Source organism: Denticeps clupeoides, unplaced genomic scaffold (genome assembly GCF_900700375.1).
Source record: "Denticeps clupeoides unplaced genomic scaffold, fDenClu1.1, whole genome shotgun sequence".
Lineage (NCBI taxonomy): Eukaryota > Metazoa > Chordata > Actinopteri > Clupeiformes > Denticipitidae > Denticeps > Denticeps clupeoides.
Window position 1 is genome coordinate 83,742 of NW_021630058.1, and position 17,380 is coordinate 101,121.

General features: G+C 48.6%; 1 protein-coding gene across 1 annotated transcript; it reads left to right on the top strand.

The window, feature by feature from the left end:
- The first annotated feature begins 2,367 nt into the window (after nt 1-2,367).
- Nucleotides 2,368-16,636, top strand: LOC114781698 (aggrecan core protein-like). Its single transcript, XM_028968052.1, is given in 19 exon segments — nt 2,368-2,409; nt 4,835-4,920; nt 5,103-5,486; nt 5,575-5,749; nt 5,840-5,967; nt 6,645-6,944; nt 7,909-8,229; nt 8,311-8,485; nt 9,119-9,246; nt 9,332-9,625; nt 9,709-9,798; nt 9,884-11,506; nt 11,590-11,700; nt 12,300-12,413; nt 12,907-13,065; nt 13,517-13,599; nt 13,704-13,848; nt 14,764-14,940; nt 15,798-16,636. Coding segments are annotated over 18 exon segments (4,551 nt in total). The 5' UTR covers nt 2,368-2,409; nt 4,835-4,841; the 3' UTR covers nt 15,863-16,636.
- The last annotated feature ends 744 nt before the right edge of the window (nt 16,637-17,380 follow it).

Genomic DNA, 17,380 nt, shown 5'->3' on the forward strand with positions numbered 1-17,380 from the left:
CACCCCAACAAGAACACACTCCGCGCCCCCGGCCGGACAATGCGGCCTTTCAGCCGCTGGCGGGGAAGGAACCTGCGGGCCGGCTGCGGCGCGGGCCCCAGAAAGGCCCCCGCTCCCTCTGTCCCGTGGCAGTAAATGAAAGCGAGAACCATGGCGGCAGGAACAGCCCTTTAAACGGCCCCTCGCACACAATGGCCTGTTCACGTCCAGCAGGAAGTGAAGTAAACAGGCCGGAGCGCGGCGCGGCGCGGGCCCGGCGGGCGCCTGAACAGAAGGGCCGTGTCTCGCCCGATCAGCGCAGAACCCGGTTACTGCTCACCGGGATCTGCTTACGGTGCGAGACTGTGAGGGACACATGTTCCTTTTATTTTAGCATTTGCACGTGTTGAGCACAATAAAACAATAAAATGACAAATAAAAAAAAATGGAATTTCCCCTTTAATGATTGAATTGGATGAGCGGGTTTTTAAATTCATGTAGATGTGGGAAAAGAACCACAGCAGAACCATATGAAACATCTACTGGAGAACCTGATGGAAATCTTGGCTCGTGCAACCCGGAGCGTTTCTTTCCCGCATTTGTCCTTCCTGACGAACGTGCACATTTCTGTCCCGGGTTTACTCTGGTACCAGAATCTTATTCGCTTTCCCCTCCGTCACTGAGGCCGTTCGGAAGTTCTGAGATCACAACTGAGTCAAATCAGCCATAAAAAGACCCTCCGGTGGAGAATAAACACAAGACCAAACGAATGGCGTCACTAACGGCTCTGACTTCGGGGCAATGACCAGTTCAATTAGAAGGACCTGAGTCGGTCAGTTTCTCCTAGAAGCTCTTCTCTGGTCCAGGACCTTCTCTTAGACAAGCCCTTCATTAACGAAGCACCATGCAGACAGAGGAGAAGAGGAATTTTCCAACCGCGGAGCGTGCCACGCCCTTAACGATGCCGAAAACAGGCCACACCCAGAATTAGAGTATCTTCGCGTCATCTCAGGAGCATCAGATGGGATCTGTCTAATTCGGAGCTTGTTTGCAGTGTTCACCAGATATAGCACGTTTACATTTGTGGGGCGGTGGCGTCCCGGTCTGCCAAGGCGCCACGGAGCAAAGCACATTTACGCCGTTTACCAGCGTCTTACAATCAGTAGTTACAGGGACAGTCCCCCCCTGGAGACACTCAGGGTTACAATCAGTAGTTACAGGGACAGTCCCCCCCTGGAGACACTCAGGGTTACAATCAGTAGTTACAGGGACAGTCCCCCCCTGGTGACACTCAGGGTTACAATCAGTAGTTACAGGGACAGTCCCCCCCTGGAGACACTCAGGGTTACAATCAGTAGTTACAGGGACAGACCCCCCCTGGAGACACTCAGGGTTACAATCAGTAGTTACAGGGACAGTCCCCCCCTGGAGACACTCAGGGTTACAATCAGTAGTTACAGGGACAGACCCCCCCTGGAGACACTCAGGGTTACAATCAGTAGTTACAGGGACAGTCCCCCCCTGGAGACACTCAGGGTTACAATCAGTAGTTACAGGGACAGTCCCCCCCTGGAGACACTCAGGGTTACAATCAGTAGTTACAGGGACAGACCCCCCCTGGAGACACTCAGGGTTACAATCAGTAGTTACAGGGACAGACCCCCCCTGGAGACACTCAGGGTTACAGTCAGTAGTTACAGGGACAGTCCCCCCCTGGAGACACTCAGGGTTACAGTCAGTAGTTACAGGGACAGTCCCCCCCCTGGAGACACTCAGGGTTACAGTCAGTAGTTACAGGGACAGTCCCCCCCCTGGAGACACTCAAGGTTACAGTCAGTAGTTACAGGGACAGTCCCCCCCTGGAGACACTCAGTAGTTACAGGGACAGACCCCCCCTGGAGACACTCAGGGTTACAGTCAGTAGTTACAGGGACAGTCCCCCCCTGGAGACACTCAGGGTTACAGTCAGTATTTACAGGGACAGTCCCCCCCTGGTGACACTCAGGGTTACAATCAGTAGTTACAGGGACAGTCCCCCCCTGGAGACACTCAGGGTTAAGTGTCCTGCTCGGGGACACGATGGTAGTAAGTGGGGTTAGACCTGTAGGTGAACATGCATGAAACGTAAATTCTCATCCGTGCCATTACCTCACCTGACGGAGTACAGCGTGTTGGTGGAAACCCACCCCTCACCTCCCTCTTTTCTCCCCACCTCCTGGCCACGCGCTATTTTCACTTCTCTTCTTTCTCTCGCTCTCTCTCTCTCTCTCCTTCGCACCTACACACCTCTTGGCGTCTTGCTGCACCCACCCACCCTTCCCTCTGCCAGCTAAACTCCTGTCCCGCCGGAGGAGAGGCTCTTTCTCCACCCCTCAGGCCAGCGTGGACCATTAACAGAGGCGGGAATTGGGATTTATCCGCTACGATACGGTGAGTTCCGCTTCTCTCCACTGAAACAATATTCCTAAGAATCGTATCAGATGTCACGGTGATGCTGGTCGGTGGACGGAACGTCCCGAGCAGCGTAATGTTGAGAGACGAACGGTGAGAGTCGCGATGAGTCCGCTGTCAGCGCCAGGAGGAGACCCTCACCTCAAGCTGCTGTCCCCGGCCAGCTGGCCAGGCCACTTCAGATGGATCTTCAGACCAGTCCTCCAGCGACAGCTCGCACTCGCCGCCCTGATCCTCAGGAAGCTCAGACATTCACACGGACCTTCTCACTTTTCAGCGGAAAAGCTGTAATTACAACTCAATATTTCCGGGATGTTTCCACTCAGGCAGGTGTGATTTTTGGAAAGGGCCCGTGATGCACGTCTCCGTCTGACCGGCTCCCAGCTTCGCTGAAGCTGTCCCAGTCTCAGGTGCTGTCACTCAGGTTTTTAGTGTCCAGTGTCTGGTGCTCTGCCTTCGTATTTGTCACCATATTCCATTTTCGGTGGTTTAATATTCCTTGCAGATTACGGCACACGTCAGGGTTCAATATTAAGGTCCAGTTGTTTTTTACTGTAATATTTCTCTTTAAACCTTAAGCTTATGAGCCTTGTGACCTCATGTCTTGATCCCAGACTCTCCTCTCCTGGAAAACAGCGCTGACTGAATGTGGATGGTCTTCTTATTTCATGGAAACTCATTGTACGCCCTGAAATTATATTAGCAGTGCAGAAACAAGTCCTGCTTATGCCAGTTAGAAGTGTAGAACCCGCCAAAACCCAAATAAACCGAACCGAACCGAGCAAGAACTCATCGCTGATGCATGCGGAGGGGTAACAATGCACGAGGAGAGAGAGAGTAGACTATCGTCCTACAATCTGCAGGACCGTCTACAGACGTGCGAGTGAGAAGCGGTCACCAGGAGGCAGCAGACGTCCGCCCGTCTGGACATCTTTAAACCTGCTGACACCGGGCCGGAGAGAGTGGGGGAAAAGAGCCGGGTCTGTGCTGTAACAGAGCGGTCCTGTTTGGCAGTGAAGAATAAAGCGTGTGTGTCTGAGGGGTGGGGCTTCGGCGCGATTCGCCCAACATTTCCATTCCTTCATTAATCTGCTGTTCTCCACCTGAGCAGGGTCATAATGGCCTGGCTACTGAGCGTGCGACGATTCAGATTATGAATCCCATGGTATTTGACGCCATCTCCTCCACAAGCTTGGACATTACTGTAGTTTTTTTTTTTTAAACTTATTTTGGTCTATTCAAGTGTCAGTCGACTAAACGTTTTGAGCATTTTAGTCTTATTTTAGTCAGAATTATCCATGACAATTTTACAATTAAATGTATTTTTTTGGTCATGCAGTTCTATTTAATCCAGCTAATATAGTACCAGTACCTAGTAGAACAGGAAGCAAGTCTTTTAGTCATACCCATTTCCTAATTAAAACAAGGTTATCTTATTATTATTTTATTATTGCCTTATAGACTCCAGACACGGAAGACGTTCTGATTCTTGATGTTCTGTTTCTTTTCCAGTCCATTGTAAAGAACGTACGTGTAAAGGTCCCTTTTTGTCCAGCCGTCTTCTAAACCACCACAAGTATCCTGAAATCTAAATTGATGAAGTGACGTCATCCGCGTGACCGTATGTGAGACACGGGAACGGAAATACTGTATAATAATGTTATGGAAATAACGTCTCGTCTCTTCTCCTTTTAGTCTAATTTCTGTTTCATGAACGACATTTAGTCTAATTTCTATTTGTCGACAGTATTACGGGAAATATTTCATAATAGTTAGCATTTACGTTGCGCCTCATCTTGCTTCGGTTCCGAAGATATTTCGTCAAAAAAATCATTTCATCAGGAATTGTACGTTTAATCAAGCATTGTGGATCCGGGCTGGAACACAGACGCTGTGGTCTACTGCATCTTGCATTTCCTCCACTTCCACCCTGACTGGCCACCGAGGCTGTTTCAGCAGCCCGTGTTCTGACGCGCATGCAGCCGGTGAGACTACGTGAAGCAGCTTTTCCTGCGAACTGGCATTCCTGCAACCGGTCCAGTCCAACTCACCCTGAATGGCTCCATAGAATGACATGTCAGCGGCACTTTCCACTTTCCACTTTCCACGGGAAGTTGCATAAAGGCCTCTTGTACTCCGACAGCCTTTAATTGGCGCACATGTTGACGCAAGGCCGTTTCACGGTGAGAGCCGAGTGCCGTGTGTTCGAGCTGCCGCGGTGAAAGTGTCTGCTTATTTTCATAGTCGATCAGAAGAGAAAACCTCCAGTTAGATGTCAGCTAGATGTCTGCTAATTCATGAACGGGTGAGGGATGATTCCAGGGATCGACAAGTTCGCCAGTGGCCCTGTCAGCAAGACCCCGAGGGGACTGGAGACATGACAGATTTGTGTTTTGTCCGGCAGGTGAACAATGATCTCGACAATCCTGCTGTGTGTGTGGCTGCCGGTGACCACAACCATGCTGTCGTTGGAGGAAATGGCTGATATGGGTAAGACTATCGGCATGAGAAACAAGTGGAATGACGGAACTAGACTAAAACGAGCGCTTCCGTACACATTCTATATATAAAAAAAGCAAGGGTTGGGTTATAAGTACCTACAGATCGAGTCGTGGTCGAGTTCAATGATCTAAGTCGCGTAAAAGGAACCATGTCTGACTGTTCCCGTCCAGCCGACCCGGAAATCCTGAGTGTGAGCATCCCAGCTGCAGCGCCCCTGCGTGTGTTACTGGGCGGGACGCTGGTCCTCCCCTGCTACTTCCAGGACAACACGGTCCACGACCCGGGGGCTCCCACCATCGCCCCCTTATCCCACCGCATCAAGTGGACCCACGTGACCAAGGAGAAGGTCACAGACGTGCTGGTGGCCATGGAGGGCACCGTGCGAGTGGCCGAGAGGTACCTGGACCGCGTGACCATGGTGGGCTACCCCACGACACCGACCGACGCCACCATTAAGGTCACCGAGCTGAACTCCAACGATACCGGCGTGTTCCGCTGTGAGGTCATGCAAGGGATCGAGGACAACCATGACACCATCGAGGTGAAGGTTCAAGGTAATCCTCATGTCTACTTAACGATCTCGTATGTTAACCACCAGACTGAGAAACGTTCATGACCTACTCGGCCACTCTGCACATGCAGGTATCGTGTTCCACTACCGCGCGGTCACCTCGCGCTACACGCTGACGTTCGAGGAGGCGAAGGCCGCCTGTGTACAGAACCGTGCTGCGATCGCCACACCAGAACAACTGCAGGCCGCCTACGACAATGGCTTCCACCAGTGTGACGCCGGCTGGCTGGCTGACCAAACCGTCAGGTCAGTTTGATGTGGACGTGTGGTCTCCATCAGGCTGAGACCAGGTAGAACGTTGAGAACGTTAACCCGCGTTTGCCTTTGTGCTTTCAGGTACCCCATTCATGATCCCAGAGAAGGTTGCTATGGTGACAAAGATGAATTACCTGGGGTGCGGACCTATGGCGTGAGAGAAGCGAACGAGACTTACGACGCCTACTGCTTTGCGGAGAAAATGACCGGTACTACTTTCCACCAAAACTGCGTGCAATGCACATGTACAGGCCTTTTATATGGATCCACCTTAATAAAATGGGAATGGTTGGTGACATTGAACACATTTTATAAAGTTACGTTAAAAACAAGCACACCTATCTCATTCCAAGACTAGGACACCTTTTTTCTACTTTATTTTACCCGTGTATAATCTGTATCTCTTTCATTTACCAAAAAGATGGTGGCAGTATAAATAAACAAAAAAAATAGCAGTAGACGTTCCTCAGATTAGCCAACAAAGCAGGAAAACCACGCTTCTTTCTTTAATAACATTGAGAAACAAAATGCAGTTAATACACGTGCATCACTGATAATAAAAAAAAACAAGCACACCATTGTTTTTCTTGTGAAATTACCAATAAATTTGATGTGTCACATGACCCTCTTCTTACTGAAAAAACAAAAGTTGGATCCAAGATGACCGACTTCAAAATGGCCACTATGGTCACCACCCATCTTGAAAAGTTTGCCCCCTCATATATACTAATGTGCCACAAACAGGACGTTAATATCACCAACCATTCCCATTTTATTAAGGTGTATCCATATTAATGGCCCAACCTGTAAATGAAAAAGAAACCTTTCGTTTCTGTCTGTGCACGTACTAAAAGGTTTAATAGCTTTGCAATTCCCTTCCATCCAGGCAAGGTTTTCTACTCAACGTCTGCAGAGAGGTTCACGTTTGAGGAGGCCGCAGCTCGGTGCTCTGAGCTGGGAGCTCGCTTGGCCACCACCGGCGAGCTCTACCTAGCCTGGCAGGGCGGCATGGACGTGTGCAACGCCGGCTGGCTGGCCGACCAGAGTGTGCGCTACCCCATCAACGTTGCTCGGCCACAGTGCGGCGGGGGTCTGCTGGGGGTCCGCACGGTTTACCGCTTCCCGAACCAGACCGGATACCCCGTCCACGAGTCTCGCTACGAAGCAATCTGCTACAAAGGTAAAGGTGGTAGCGGCCTAGTAAGTAACACCACTGTCTTCCGTTACTACCAGTATGTCCCTGAGTAACAGGCTACGCGGCTTCTCGTCCAGGTAATGGTCATCTCTAAAGTGGACTAACTCTAAACTCTCTCCTGACTGGAGCCTCTGCAGTCACCATAAAACCCCTCCAGATAGTCCAAAATATGGCAGCCCGTCTCTTCTTCAACATTTACATTTACATTTACAGCATTTATCAGACGCCCTTATCCAGAGCGACTTACAATCAGTAGTTACAGGGACAGTCTCCCTGGAGCAATTTAGGGTTAAGTGTCTTGCTCAGGGACACAATGGTAGTAAGTGGGATTCGAACCCGGGTCTTCTGGTTCATAGGCGAGTGTGTTACCCACTAGGCTACTACCACCCCGAAACACACCTACTAGCTACACTCCTGCACGCCCTCTCAGATCTGCACACGAAACCAGACTAAAAATTCCCTCTTCACGGGGTCTCCGATCCCAATCGACTCTGTTCTCCTTCGTTGTCCCTGACTGGTGGGACAACTTGTCCTGCTCCATTCGACTAGCCGAGACTACCACCACCTTTAAGAAGAAGTTGAAAACCCACTCGTTTAAAAGTATTTCAGACGAGTCCAACACTAACACACACACACTCACAAAATAAAATAAAAAAAAAACTCGTCTAGCACTTAACAATTCCCCGGCATGTTCTATTCTTGACAAGTTTGGCCTTATCAGGACTGAATGAGAATTGCTGGTTTCGTCCTCTTGTAAGTCGCTTCGGATAAAAGCGTCTGCCAAGTAAAGGAAAGTAAAGTAAAGTAAGCAAGACACTTATTCCTGAGTGTCTCCAGGGCGGGACAGTCCCTGTAACTACTGATTTTAAGGCGCTCTGGATAGGGGGTGATAAATCTGTGCATTTTTAAAGAGTTACTAAAGTGTATTTCATTTCTTTTACAGATGATGACACAGATGAAGAAGGCTCGGCCCTGCCCACCTCGGACATCCCCATTTGGCAGCCCAGCGCAGAGACAGGTGGGGTCAGTGTTGCCACAGTAACAAGAGTCCCTGAGGTCTTCCTGACAGATGCCACCACTGAGAGTGAGTTGAAAGGGCAGGTGGATACTCTTCAGCCTGAAGTTTCCCCCACTGCATCCGCTCCTGCCACTCAAGCGCCGCTGTCTCCGCCTCCCAATGCCTCTCAATCGATCAATGAGGTTATTGTGAAGGTGACCGCACAGCCAATCAGAGCTGAGACTGGCGATCACACTGGACCGCTCCCGAGTGCAGCTGGTGAGTCGACGATACGGTAATGGACGTGAGGTTTTCTGATCAAGTTGAGGTCATCCGATACGTCTCCGTCCCTTGTCTCAGGCGTGGTGTTCCACTACCGCTCCGGCTCCAGCCGGTATGCGTTCACCTTTGTGCAAGCCCAGGTGGCCTGTCAGAGTGTGGGTGCGGCCATCGCCAGTCCCGAGCAGCTCCAGGCGTCCTATGAGGCAGGGTACCACCAGTGTGATGCCGGGTGGCTGCTGGACCAGACTGTCAGGTAGAGTTGTGTCAGCTAGACAAGGCGAAGACTTTATTTATAAAGCACTTTAACAGAAAGTCCAGTGCTGCACAGAGAATTAAGCATCACATAAAACACACAAAACGATTTAAAATAGGATGGTATCGATACTGTTACAAACAAGACTCCATCCAAACGAGAACGCTTTTCTGTAATAAACTTGCATACACATGAAAGCGTTATCTGAAACGTCGTCGTCCTCCACGCCTGTAGGTGGCGCTGTAACTCCCCGCTCTACCTTGTCTGCAGTGAGTTAAACACGTCGTTGTTCTCCAGCCGTGTCTTTTCATTAGAAATGTGCAGCGTAGAGAGCAAAGCACCGTCCCCACACACTGCTCCCCGGGCGCCTGTCATGGCTGCCCACTGCTCACTCAGGGTGATGGTTAAATACAGAGGACACGTTTCACTGTGTGCACTGTGCTGCTGTGTATCACAAGTGACAAGCACTTCACTTTAAACCTTTTGGGGTTAAAGGTCAGGTTGGAGGTTGGGTTGATACTTCAGAATTCTGCCCAAAAAAGTTGCTCTGGAACCCAGTTTTAGAAAAAAACTCTTCTAGGCCCGATCAGACAGGATTAGTACCTGAGTATCTGATGCTTTGACTTTGGACAGATACCCCATCGTGTCTCCTCGAAACAAATGTGCTGGTGATCTGGAGCACCTGCCTGGAGTGAGGTCATATGGTCTGAGACCAGCAGAGGAGCGGTATGATGTCTACTGCTTCATCGACAAACTTAAAGGTACTGAGAACTTTGCCCGATGACAGAGCTCTTCTCCCCAAGGAAGTCCAGGTCGCTGTAAGTCTGACGATTCCCTCCGTCTCAGGCGAGGTCTTCCACGTGAGCTCGGTCGAGGGCTTTACGTATGACGGGGCTGTGACTGCGTGCCAGGAGAGGAATGCCACCCTGGCATCCACGGGTGAACTTCACGCTGCCTGGAACCAGGGCTTCGACACGTGCAGGGCCGGCTGGCTGGCTGACCGCAGCGTCCGTTATCCCATCAACGAGCCCCGTGAACGCTGTGGTGGGGGGAAGACTGGAGTTCACACCGTCTACTTGCACCCTAATCAGACGGGATACCCCGACTTGCACGCCAGATATGATGCCTACTGCTTCAAGGGTAACTGTGATTTGAAACCAGACATATTAATTGATTTCTGATGTTCTGATCTCGAATGTTTGGTTGCATTATTACTGTTGTAGTGGACCTGCTTGCCCTTCTCAACGAGACAGGACTCAATATAACTGAGATCGAAGAGGAACTGTTCAACGGGACAACGATAACCGACCTTCTGAGGCCTGGTAACCTCTCCCTCTGCTCACGTGAACAAATAAAAACAGATCCAAGGAAGCATGAATGTAAAATGAATTTCCTTTTATTCTCCTGCTTCTCCGTAGTGCCCTCCATCACTGCACCCCATCTCTGTGGAGCCTTCTGGTTCCGGTTCTGCTGACATTTCATCTGGAGCCAGTGGTTTCTCTGGTGATCTCTCTGGAAGTGCCAGTGGCTTTCCCAGTGGTGACACCAGTGCCTTTAGCGGGGACATTTCTGGCTCTGGTCTGAGTGGAGACATTTCTGGCTCTGGTCTGAGTGGGGACATTTCTGGCTTTGGTCTGAGTGGGGACATCTCTGGATTTGGTCCAAGTGGGGACATATCTGGATCTGGTGTGAGTGGAGACATCTCTGGATCTGGAGTGAGTGGAGACATCTCTGGATCTGGAGTGAGTGGAGACACTTCTGGATTTGGTGTGAGTGGCTACATCTCTGGATCTGGTCTGAGTGGGCACATTTCTGGATCTGGTCTGAGTGGAGACTTCTCTGGTGACATATCTGGATCCAGACCAAGTGGGGACTTCTCTGCAGCTCATCTGAGTGGGGACACCTCTGGATCTGCTCTAATCGATTATGTCTCTGGATCTGGAGATGGATCAGGCATTGTTGTGTCCTTCTCGGGAACAGACTCAATTTTATCTGGAGAGGGTTCAGCATCGGGAACATTGCAGGAGGTTGGAGAAGGAAGTACTGGGATTTTGATTTTCCCCTCAGGATCAGGATTATTCAGTGGAGACTTATCAGGATCAGGCAGCTCTTCCGGGATCAGCTCAGAAGAAAGTGGATCATCACTGTATGAGTCTAGTGGGTCCTCTGGAGAAAGTGGACAATTTTCTACCATGTCTTCAGGCTCTGGCTCTAGTGGGGAATTCAGTGGGTTTGACTCTGGACTCTCAGGAGACTCCAGCACAAGCTCGGGGGAACTGGATTTCAGTGGCTCTCAAATTGTTTTCATTGACGGAAAATATGTAGAGATCTCAACTGCACTCAAAGGCGTAGGACAGGAACTGGGTGGAGGCCAGGTGGATTTCAGTGGCTCGGGAACCTGGTCTGCATCAGGATCTGGATCTGGGATCAGTGGGTTTGGAAGTGGATTCGTTGGTGGAGACCTGAATGATTTTGGAAGTGGTGAAATCAGCGGATCAGGACGTGCTTCTGGATTCAGTGAAATCGTGTTCCTGGGCTCAGGATTTTTTGACCACACAGACAGACCTGCAGTAGAACAGGAGGCATCTGGGCTTGTGCACTTCAGTTCTGGGGAGATCAGTGGCTCTGGGGGATCAGGTGACTTCAGCAGTTTTCTCCCCGGAACTTCTCTGGACAGCTCAGAGAGTACAGTGGCCAAAATAACTGAAGCCAGCGTGCTGGTGGTATCGACACAGACCCAGGAGCTGGGAAAAGGCCCCAAGAAGATGATTGAACAGTCCAGTGGAGGTCCTACCAGCAATGTAACACACACCAGTCAAGCACCTTCTGAAAATGAGACGGTCCAGGGACCCTCAGCGCTGGCGAGCAACTTAAGGGCGTCCAAGGATACTCACTCTGATCAGGCAGATCCAGGAATGGTGTCCTCCACCAACGGTCCTCTGTTGACCCTGGTCACCACCTCTGCTCCCGTCACCCTCCTTCAAACCCCAGCTGTCATTCAGGAGCCGGTGGCAGTGGATGGTGTGTTTATAAAATGACAAATTAGGACTCAAACCAGATCTCGAATCTAAATCCTTTCTTTCGTTTTCTCTCCATTCCAGCAGGTGGCGACCCCTGCAGCCCGAACCCCTGCGGCACCGGGGCGTGTTCAGTGCAGGACGGTGTTGGGTTGTGCCAGTGCCCACCTGGCCTGAGCGGGCAGACGTGCAAGTTGGGTAAGTCACGAAACCCAAGCAGCTGTCCGCCGTTGCCTGACCCCACAGCGTCCCACCCGAGACATTCCACAGGGTTTCCCCTAACGTCGTCTGGCATGAGCGGTCAGCCGTTTATGAAAGTTCTCAGCACGGGGTCACGTGTGGGTCATGTTTTATATGATGCACTAATATGGCTTTCTGGGGGGAAAAGTGCTGATACTGACCCAGCAGGATGAGTCTCACTCGGGGACGAATGCACCTTCTATCCTGCCCCTATCTACGCGAGTCGCAGCGTGCATGGGCGTGGTCGCCGCCAGCATGCTTAACTGTAGGACACAGTGTTTGTCTGCTTTCGCATAACCAGCCGTCCACGCTTGTCCATCCTCTGTGGCTGTGACAAACCAAGGGAGGCAACCAGAGCTGCTGCAGAACGCAGTTTCAAAATGAAACCTTGAGCTTCAGCTGAACAGAAGGGAAGCCATTGTGGATGTGAAGATGCGCTAGCCACAGCTTCTTTTGGACAATGTTCCAGCAGCTCTGATGGTCCTCACGCCGTCTACCCTTTGGTGACCCAGCAGAAAGATGAAAGGGAAGGAAAAACCAAAGCATTTTGTTTGCAGAGGTTGACGTGTGCAGCTCCGACCCTTGTGCGAATGGAGCCACATGTGTGGAGCGTGAGGACTCCTTCACATGCCTGTGCCTGCCCAGCTATGGAGGAGAGCGCTGCGAGATCGGTACGAGGGCGGCTTCAGCTCATCTTACTAACACAGCTCCCGGCAAGCGGTCCGCCCGTCTCCTCCACTTCCAGGTGTCCGCTGAAGTAGAACATTTCGCTCCAAAACATTTCTTTACGGACACACACACACACACACGGCCAAAACCCTGCAGATCTGACCCAGTATAATGTTTCACACACTCTCTGGCCAGCAGAAAAATACATTTTCTGTTTTCCACCTTCTTAACTTTGACCTCCCGTGGGCCCACATAACAATGGAGATACATCAGCTTCGTCATCAACTAAATGGACCATCTCCTTCTTCTTCCAGAGGTCGTATCTCGGTGCTGAATGGATTTTACTTTGCATGCCAAGCCAGTTTTAGCTGCTAAAGGGTTTTTTTTTTAGCTTTAAATCTTGTACTTTGGACGATTGGATGCTGAAGGTCGTCCCCATCCATGGGCCACGTGGGTCAGTGTTAACTGCCTTCCTGCTCCTTGGTGATGCTGTAGATGAACAGACCTGTGAGGAGGGATGGATTAAATTCCAGGGCAGCTGCTACCTGCACGTCCCCAAGCGGGAGACCTGGCTGGACGCCGAGCAGCACTGCAGAAGCTTCAACGGCCACCTGGTCAGCATTGTTACCCCTGAAGAGCAGCATTTTGTCAACTGTAAGTCCATTTGGAAATTACGTAAAAAATAAAGGCCCGATCCGGCCATTGCTGTGTGTATAACCCCAGTTATATAAATTACGTAAAAATAAAGGCCCGATCCGGCCATTGCTGTGTGTATAACCCCAGTTATATAAATTACGTAAAAAATAAAGGCCCGATCCGGCCATTGCTGTGTGTATAACCCCAGTTATATAAATTACGTAAAAAATAAAGGCCCGATCCGGCCATTGCAGTGTGTATAACCCCAGTTATATAAATTACGTAAAAATAAAGGCCCGATCCGTCCATTGCAGTGTGTATAACCCCAGTTATATAAATTACGTAAATAATAAAGGCCCGATCCGGCCATTGCAGTGTGTATAACCCCAGTTATATAAATTACGTAAAAATAAAGGCCCGATCCGGCCATTGCTGTGTGTATAACCCCAGTTTTGCATGTCCGTTTCAGCCCATGCAGAGGACTACCAGTGGATTGGTCTGAATGATAAGATGGTGGAGAATGACTTTCGTTGGACAGATGCCACTCCTCTGGTGAAGTTATTGCTTACACTCATCATTAAAAATGAATCTGTTTCTTCAACGTGGCAAGAATGAGCTACTGAGCTGCTTCTCTCCTGCCGTCACTCACCTTACAGCAATACGTCAACTGGAGGCCGAACCAGCCGGACAACTACTTCAACTCTGGCGAGGACTGCGTGGTCATGATCTGGCATGGGAACGGCCAGTGGAACGACGTACCCTGCAACTACCACCTGCCCTTCACCTGCAAGAAGGGCTCAGGTACGGCGCCGGGGCTGAGCCGGGCGCGGCCGCAGCCGTTCCTGCTTCCTCTCTCACAACTCGCAGCTCTCACCTTCTGCAACAGCCCGCAACCTTGGCGTAACAATAGACAACCAACTCTCCTTCTCAACTCACATCAGCAATCTTTCCCGCTCATGTAGATTCCTTCTCTAAAATATCCGACGAATCCGTCCTTATCTGTCAACCCAGGCCACCCAACTACTGGTTCAGTCCTTAGTAATCTCACGACTGGACTACTGTAACTCCCTTCTAGCTGGTCTACCACTATGTACCATCCCACCTCTACAACTCATACAAAATGCAGCAGCACGACTGATCTTCAACCTTCCCAAATTCTCCCACACCGCCCCTCTACTACGTTCCCTCCACCGGCTCCCAGTAGCTGCACGCATCAGGTTCAAAATACTGATGCTGGCCTACAAAGCCAAACATGGAGTAGCACCATCCTACCTCACAGCCCTTATTACACCTCGCACTGCACCTGGTATACTCCGAGCCTCCAGTACTGCTCGCCTGGTCCCTCCATCTCTGAAGGTAAAAGGAAAACATTCATCTAGACTCTTCTCCGTCTTGGCCCCTCGGTGGTAGAATGAACTTCCCCTCGAGGTCAGAACAGCTCAGTCACTGAGCACCTTCAAACAACAGCTCAAGACCTTCCTCTTTAAAGAATATTTAGGTTAAATTGTAATTTTCTTGTTGTCGAACTTTGTGTACAGAATCTACAACAGAGTGAATAAAATAGATGTATTCATAGTTGGGGTCCTAGTGAACCGGAATTGATCTCTTCATTGATGGTAACTTGAAAGCACGTTGTAAGTCGCTCTGGATAAGGGCGTCTGCCAAATGCCGTAAATGTAAATGTAAATGTAAATGTAAATGTCCTCCCTCCACTAGCGCTCTGCGGCCCTCCTCCCGAAGTGGAGAACGCCCGCATGTACGGCAACAGGAAAGAGCGCTACCAGGCGAACTCGGTCATCAGGTACCGGTGCCACGAGGGCTTCACTCAGCGGCGCTCTCCGGTGGTGCGCTGCCTGCCTGACGGCCGGTGGGAGAAGCCGCAGGTGGAATGCTGTGAGTTGTTTTCGGTGGCCCGTCTTTGTTTTAGTTTTAAGTCTAGTCTTTGCTTCAAGTGGTCATTTTAGTCTTTATTAGTCTTCATTCTAAAATTCTGAGCATTTTAGTCATATTTTAGTCAGAATTATCTATGACTATATTAGTCTAGTTGTAGTCAATGAAATTTATTTTTAAGTAATGTAATTCTATATAACCAAGTCAATATAGTACAAGTGCAGAGAAGAACAGACAAAAACAACATTTTCTTGAAGTCAAACCCATTTTATTATTAAAAAATAATCTTTACCTTATAGACTCAAGTTAGGAGACACAGGAAATTCTACATAAACAAGAGGAAATAAGGTCTCATCTTATTTTTGGCAATGAGAATGAGGAGACATTTTAGTATAGTTTGTAAACAATATTTTGTCACCAATTCACCAACAATAGTTATGGTTAATAGTTGTTATAGTTATTGTCACATGACCAGCATTTCTTTGTTTGTTTGTTGATGATGAAGATATTTTGTCAGACTTTTCCTTGAAGAACCAACACTACTGTGAGTTTTCATATGTTACACTGAACATGCTCCAGCTGAGAAACAATCCAGTTACTGCAGGTTTCAAGACAAAGAACTGCACCCTTTTTATTACGTGGATAATGCTAATTTGTGATTTATTCAACAAACATCACAACAGAGCAATTAGCAATTAGATACTGAATCCCATTGCAGTACCTCAGGGTTCAATGCTTGGTCCATTCTCAGTTCCTCTTTAGAACCAGTTGAGAACATCCAGTACACATGGCACTGATGCAGATTTGAATGTGTTATTGCTGATTCCATTAATTGGTTCTTTCTGTTTTCTTTTTTCTAGCTAATTTCTTCCACTCCAGAAGTACCAGGACTCTATCAAGATCAGCACACAGACATTCCAGCTAAGCAGAATTAATGAAGAGAGATTTTAAAAGCTAAAGTGATTATATATATATAATTATAAATTATAATTATGATTATAAATATATAATATATATGTTCATTTTAAGTGCCATTCCTTACAGTTTAAGGATATTGGCTTGTACGAGTCCTGCTGGCCATTGGTTCAACATGTTGTGACCAATGCAGTCACCCAATTTGTTTAAAACACATGACGTTCAACTTGATTTTATTTACTTTTCAATAGGTTCATTTTGCATTATTGTTTCATACACAGAAAAAAATGGCTCTTGGCTCACAAACATCTAGCAGTTACACCATTCACATTCAGATCTCAGAAAGTATCGGCCATTTACAATCCATATCTGGTACGGTCTTTTTCTGATGGTTTGGTTATTTGCCCCAGTATTCTCTTTATTATATCTGATTTGTATTGAACGTTGAATGTGAAATGTCCTCAGAGCCATACAGTCTAATTTGTATATTTAAGTGACACTGAAATGTGTTATATAGAACCGTTTTTTTTTTTGTGATAGATTTTGTGTATGGACGACTGTGATGAAAACTTCCCTTATTCATGACGGCTTTTTGCATCACGCATCAATGTCAGATGGAGGAGGCAGGCCACACTATGCTGGACTACAGAAAAGTTGCTGATTGATGATTAATTTAGTTGATAATGATAATTTGATTTGATTTATTTGATGATATTTGACATTGACTGATGTCATCAAAGACAACAAAGCACATTTAGTAAAACTGAAAGGAGGACTACCTGTCACACCCTCCCAGTGCTATTAGAAAACGCTCGGCTAGGTGCTCCTTTAATTGGATAAGCACATTACACACATCTTCTTTGCACATGAGTGAAATCCAGGGCTTCTTTTTATTGCACACGAAGCCTCTCTGATTCTCATCTTCATCAGGAGGAACTACAATGAATCGCGCTTCTATTTAGATTATTACTGCCTGCATCTGTAGAGCTTGGTGCATTGATTCTGCGCTGGAATGATGGTTACCATGCTACGTCCAGAGAATAATGTGAAATGCCATTTATTTATTCATTTCTCGTGACGGTTGGACCTGAATGGCTTGTCCTGCAACATTGTTCCATTTTAATTCAGCATATAATTCGGCAAAAAATCCATTCAAGTCCAACAGTGAAGATCCTTTCTTTTGCTTGTTTGGTTGCTGAAATCTCACCAATGGCTGTGCAGGGCATGGCATGACCTCGGGGCCGGGACCACCCAGCTTTTTAACATTAATGTTTAATGTCCATGTCTCTTCACTGGAGGGGGGCGGTGCCCCCGACTCAGCGCCTTCCTCAACTTTACCGAGCGCCGGACTTCCTTCTCTGCTTTCTCGAGACGCGAGGCGTCTCGTTTCATCTGACTGTATTAGCTTCTGATCAGCGTTTGTGTTCATTCATTTATATGTTGGGACGTTCAGCACAGCAACCTAATAAAACGACCCAGTTATCCAGCTGGAGGAGTCTGCTGGCCTACTCATTCACACGTACGTGCT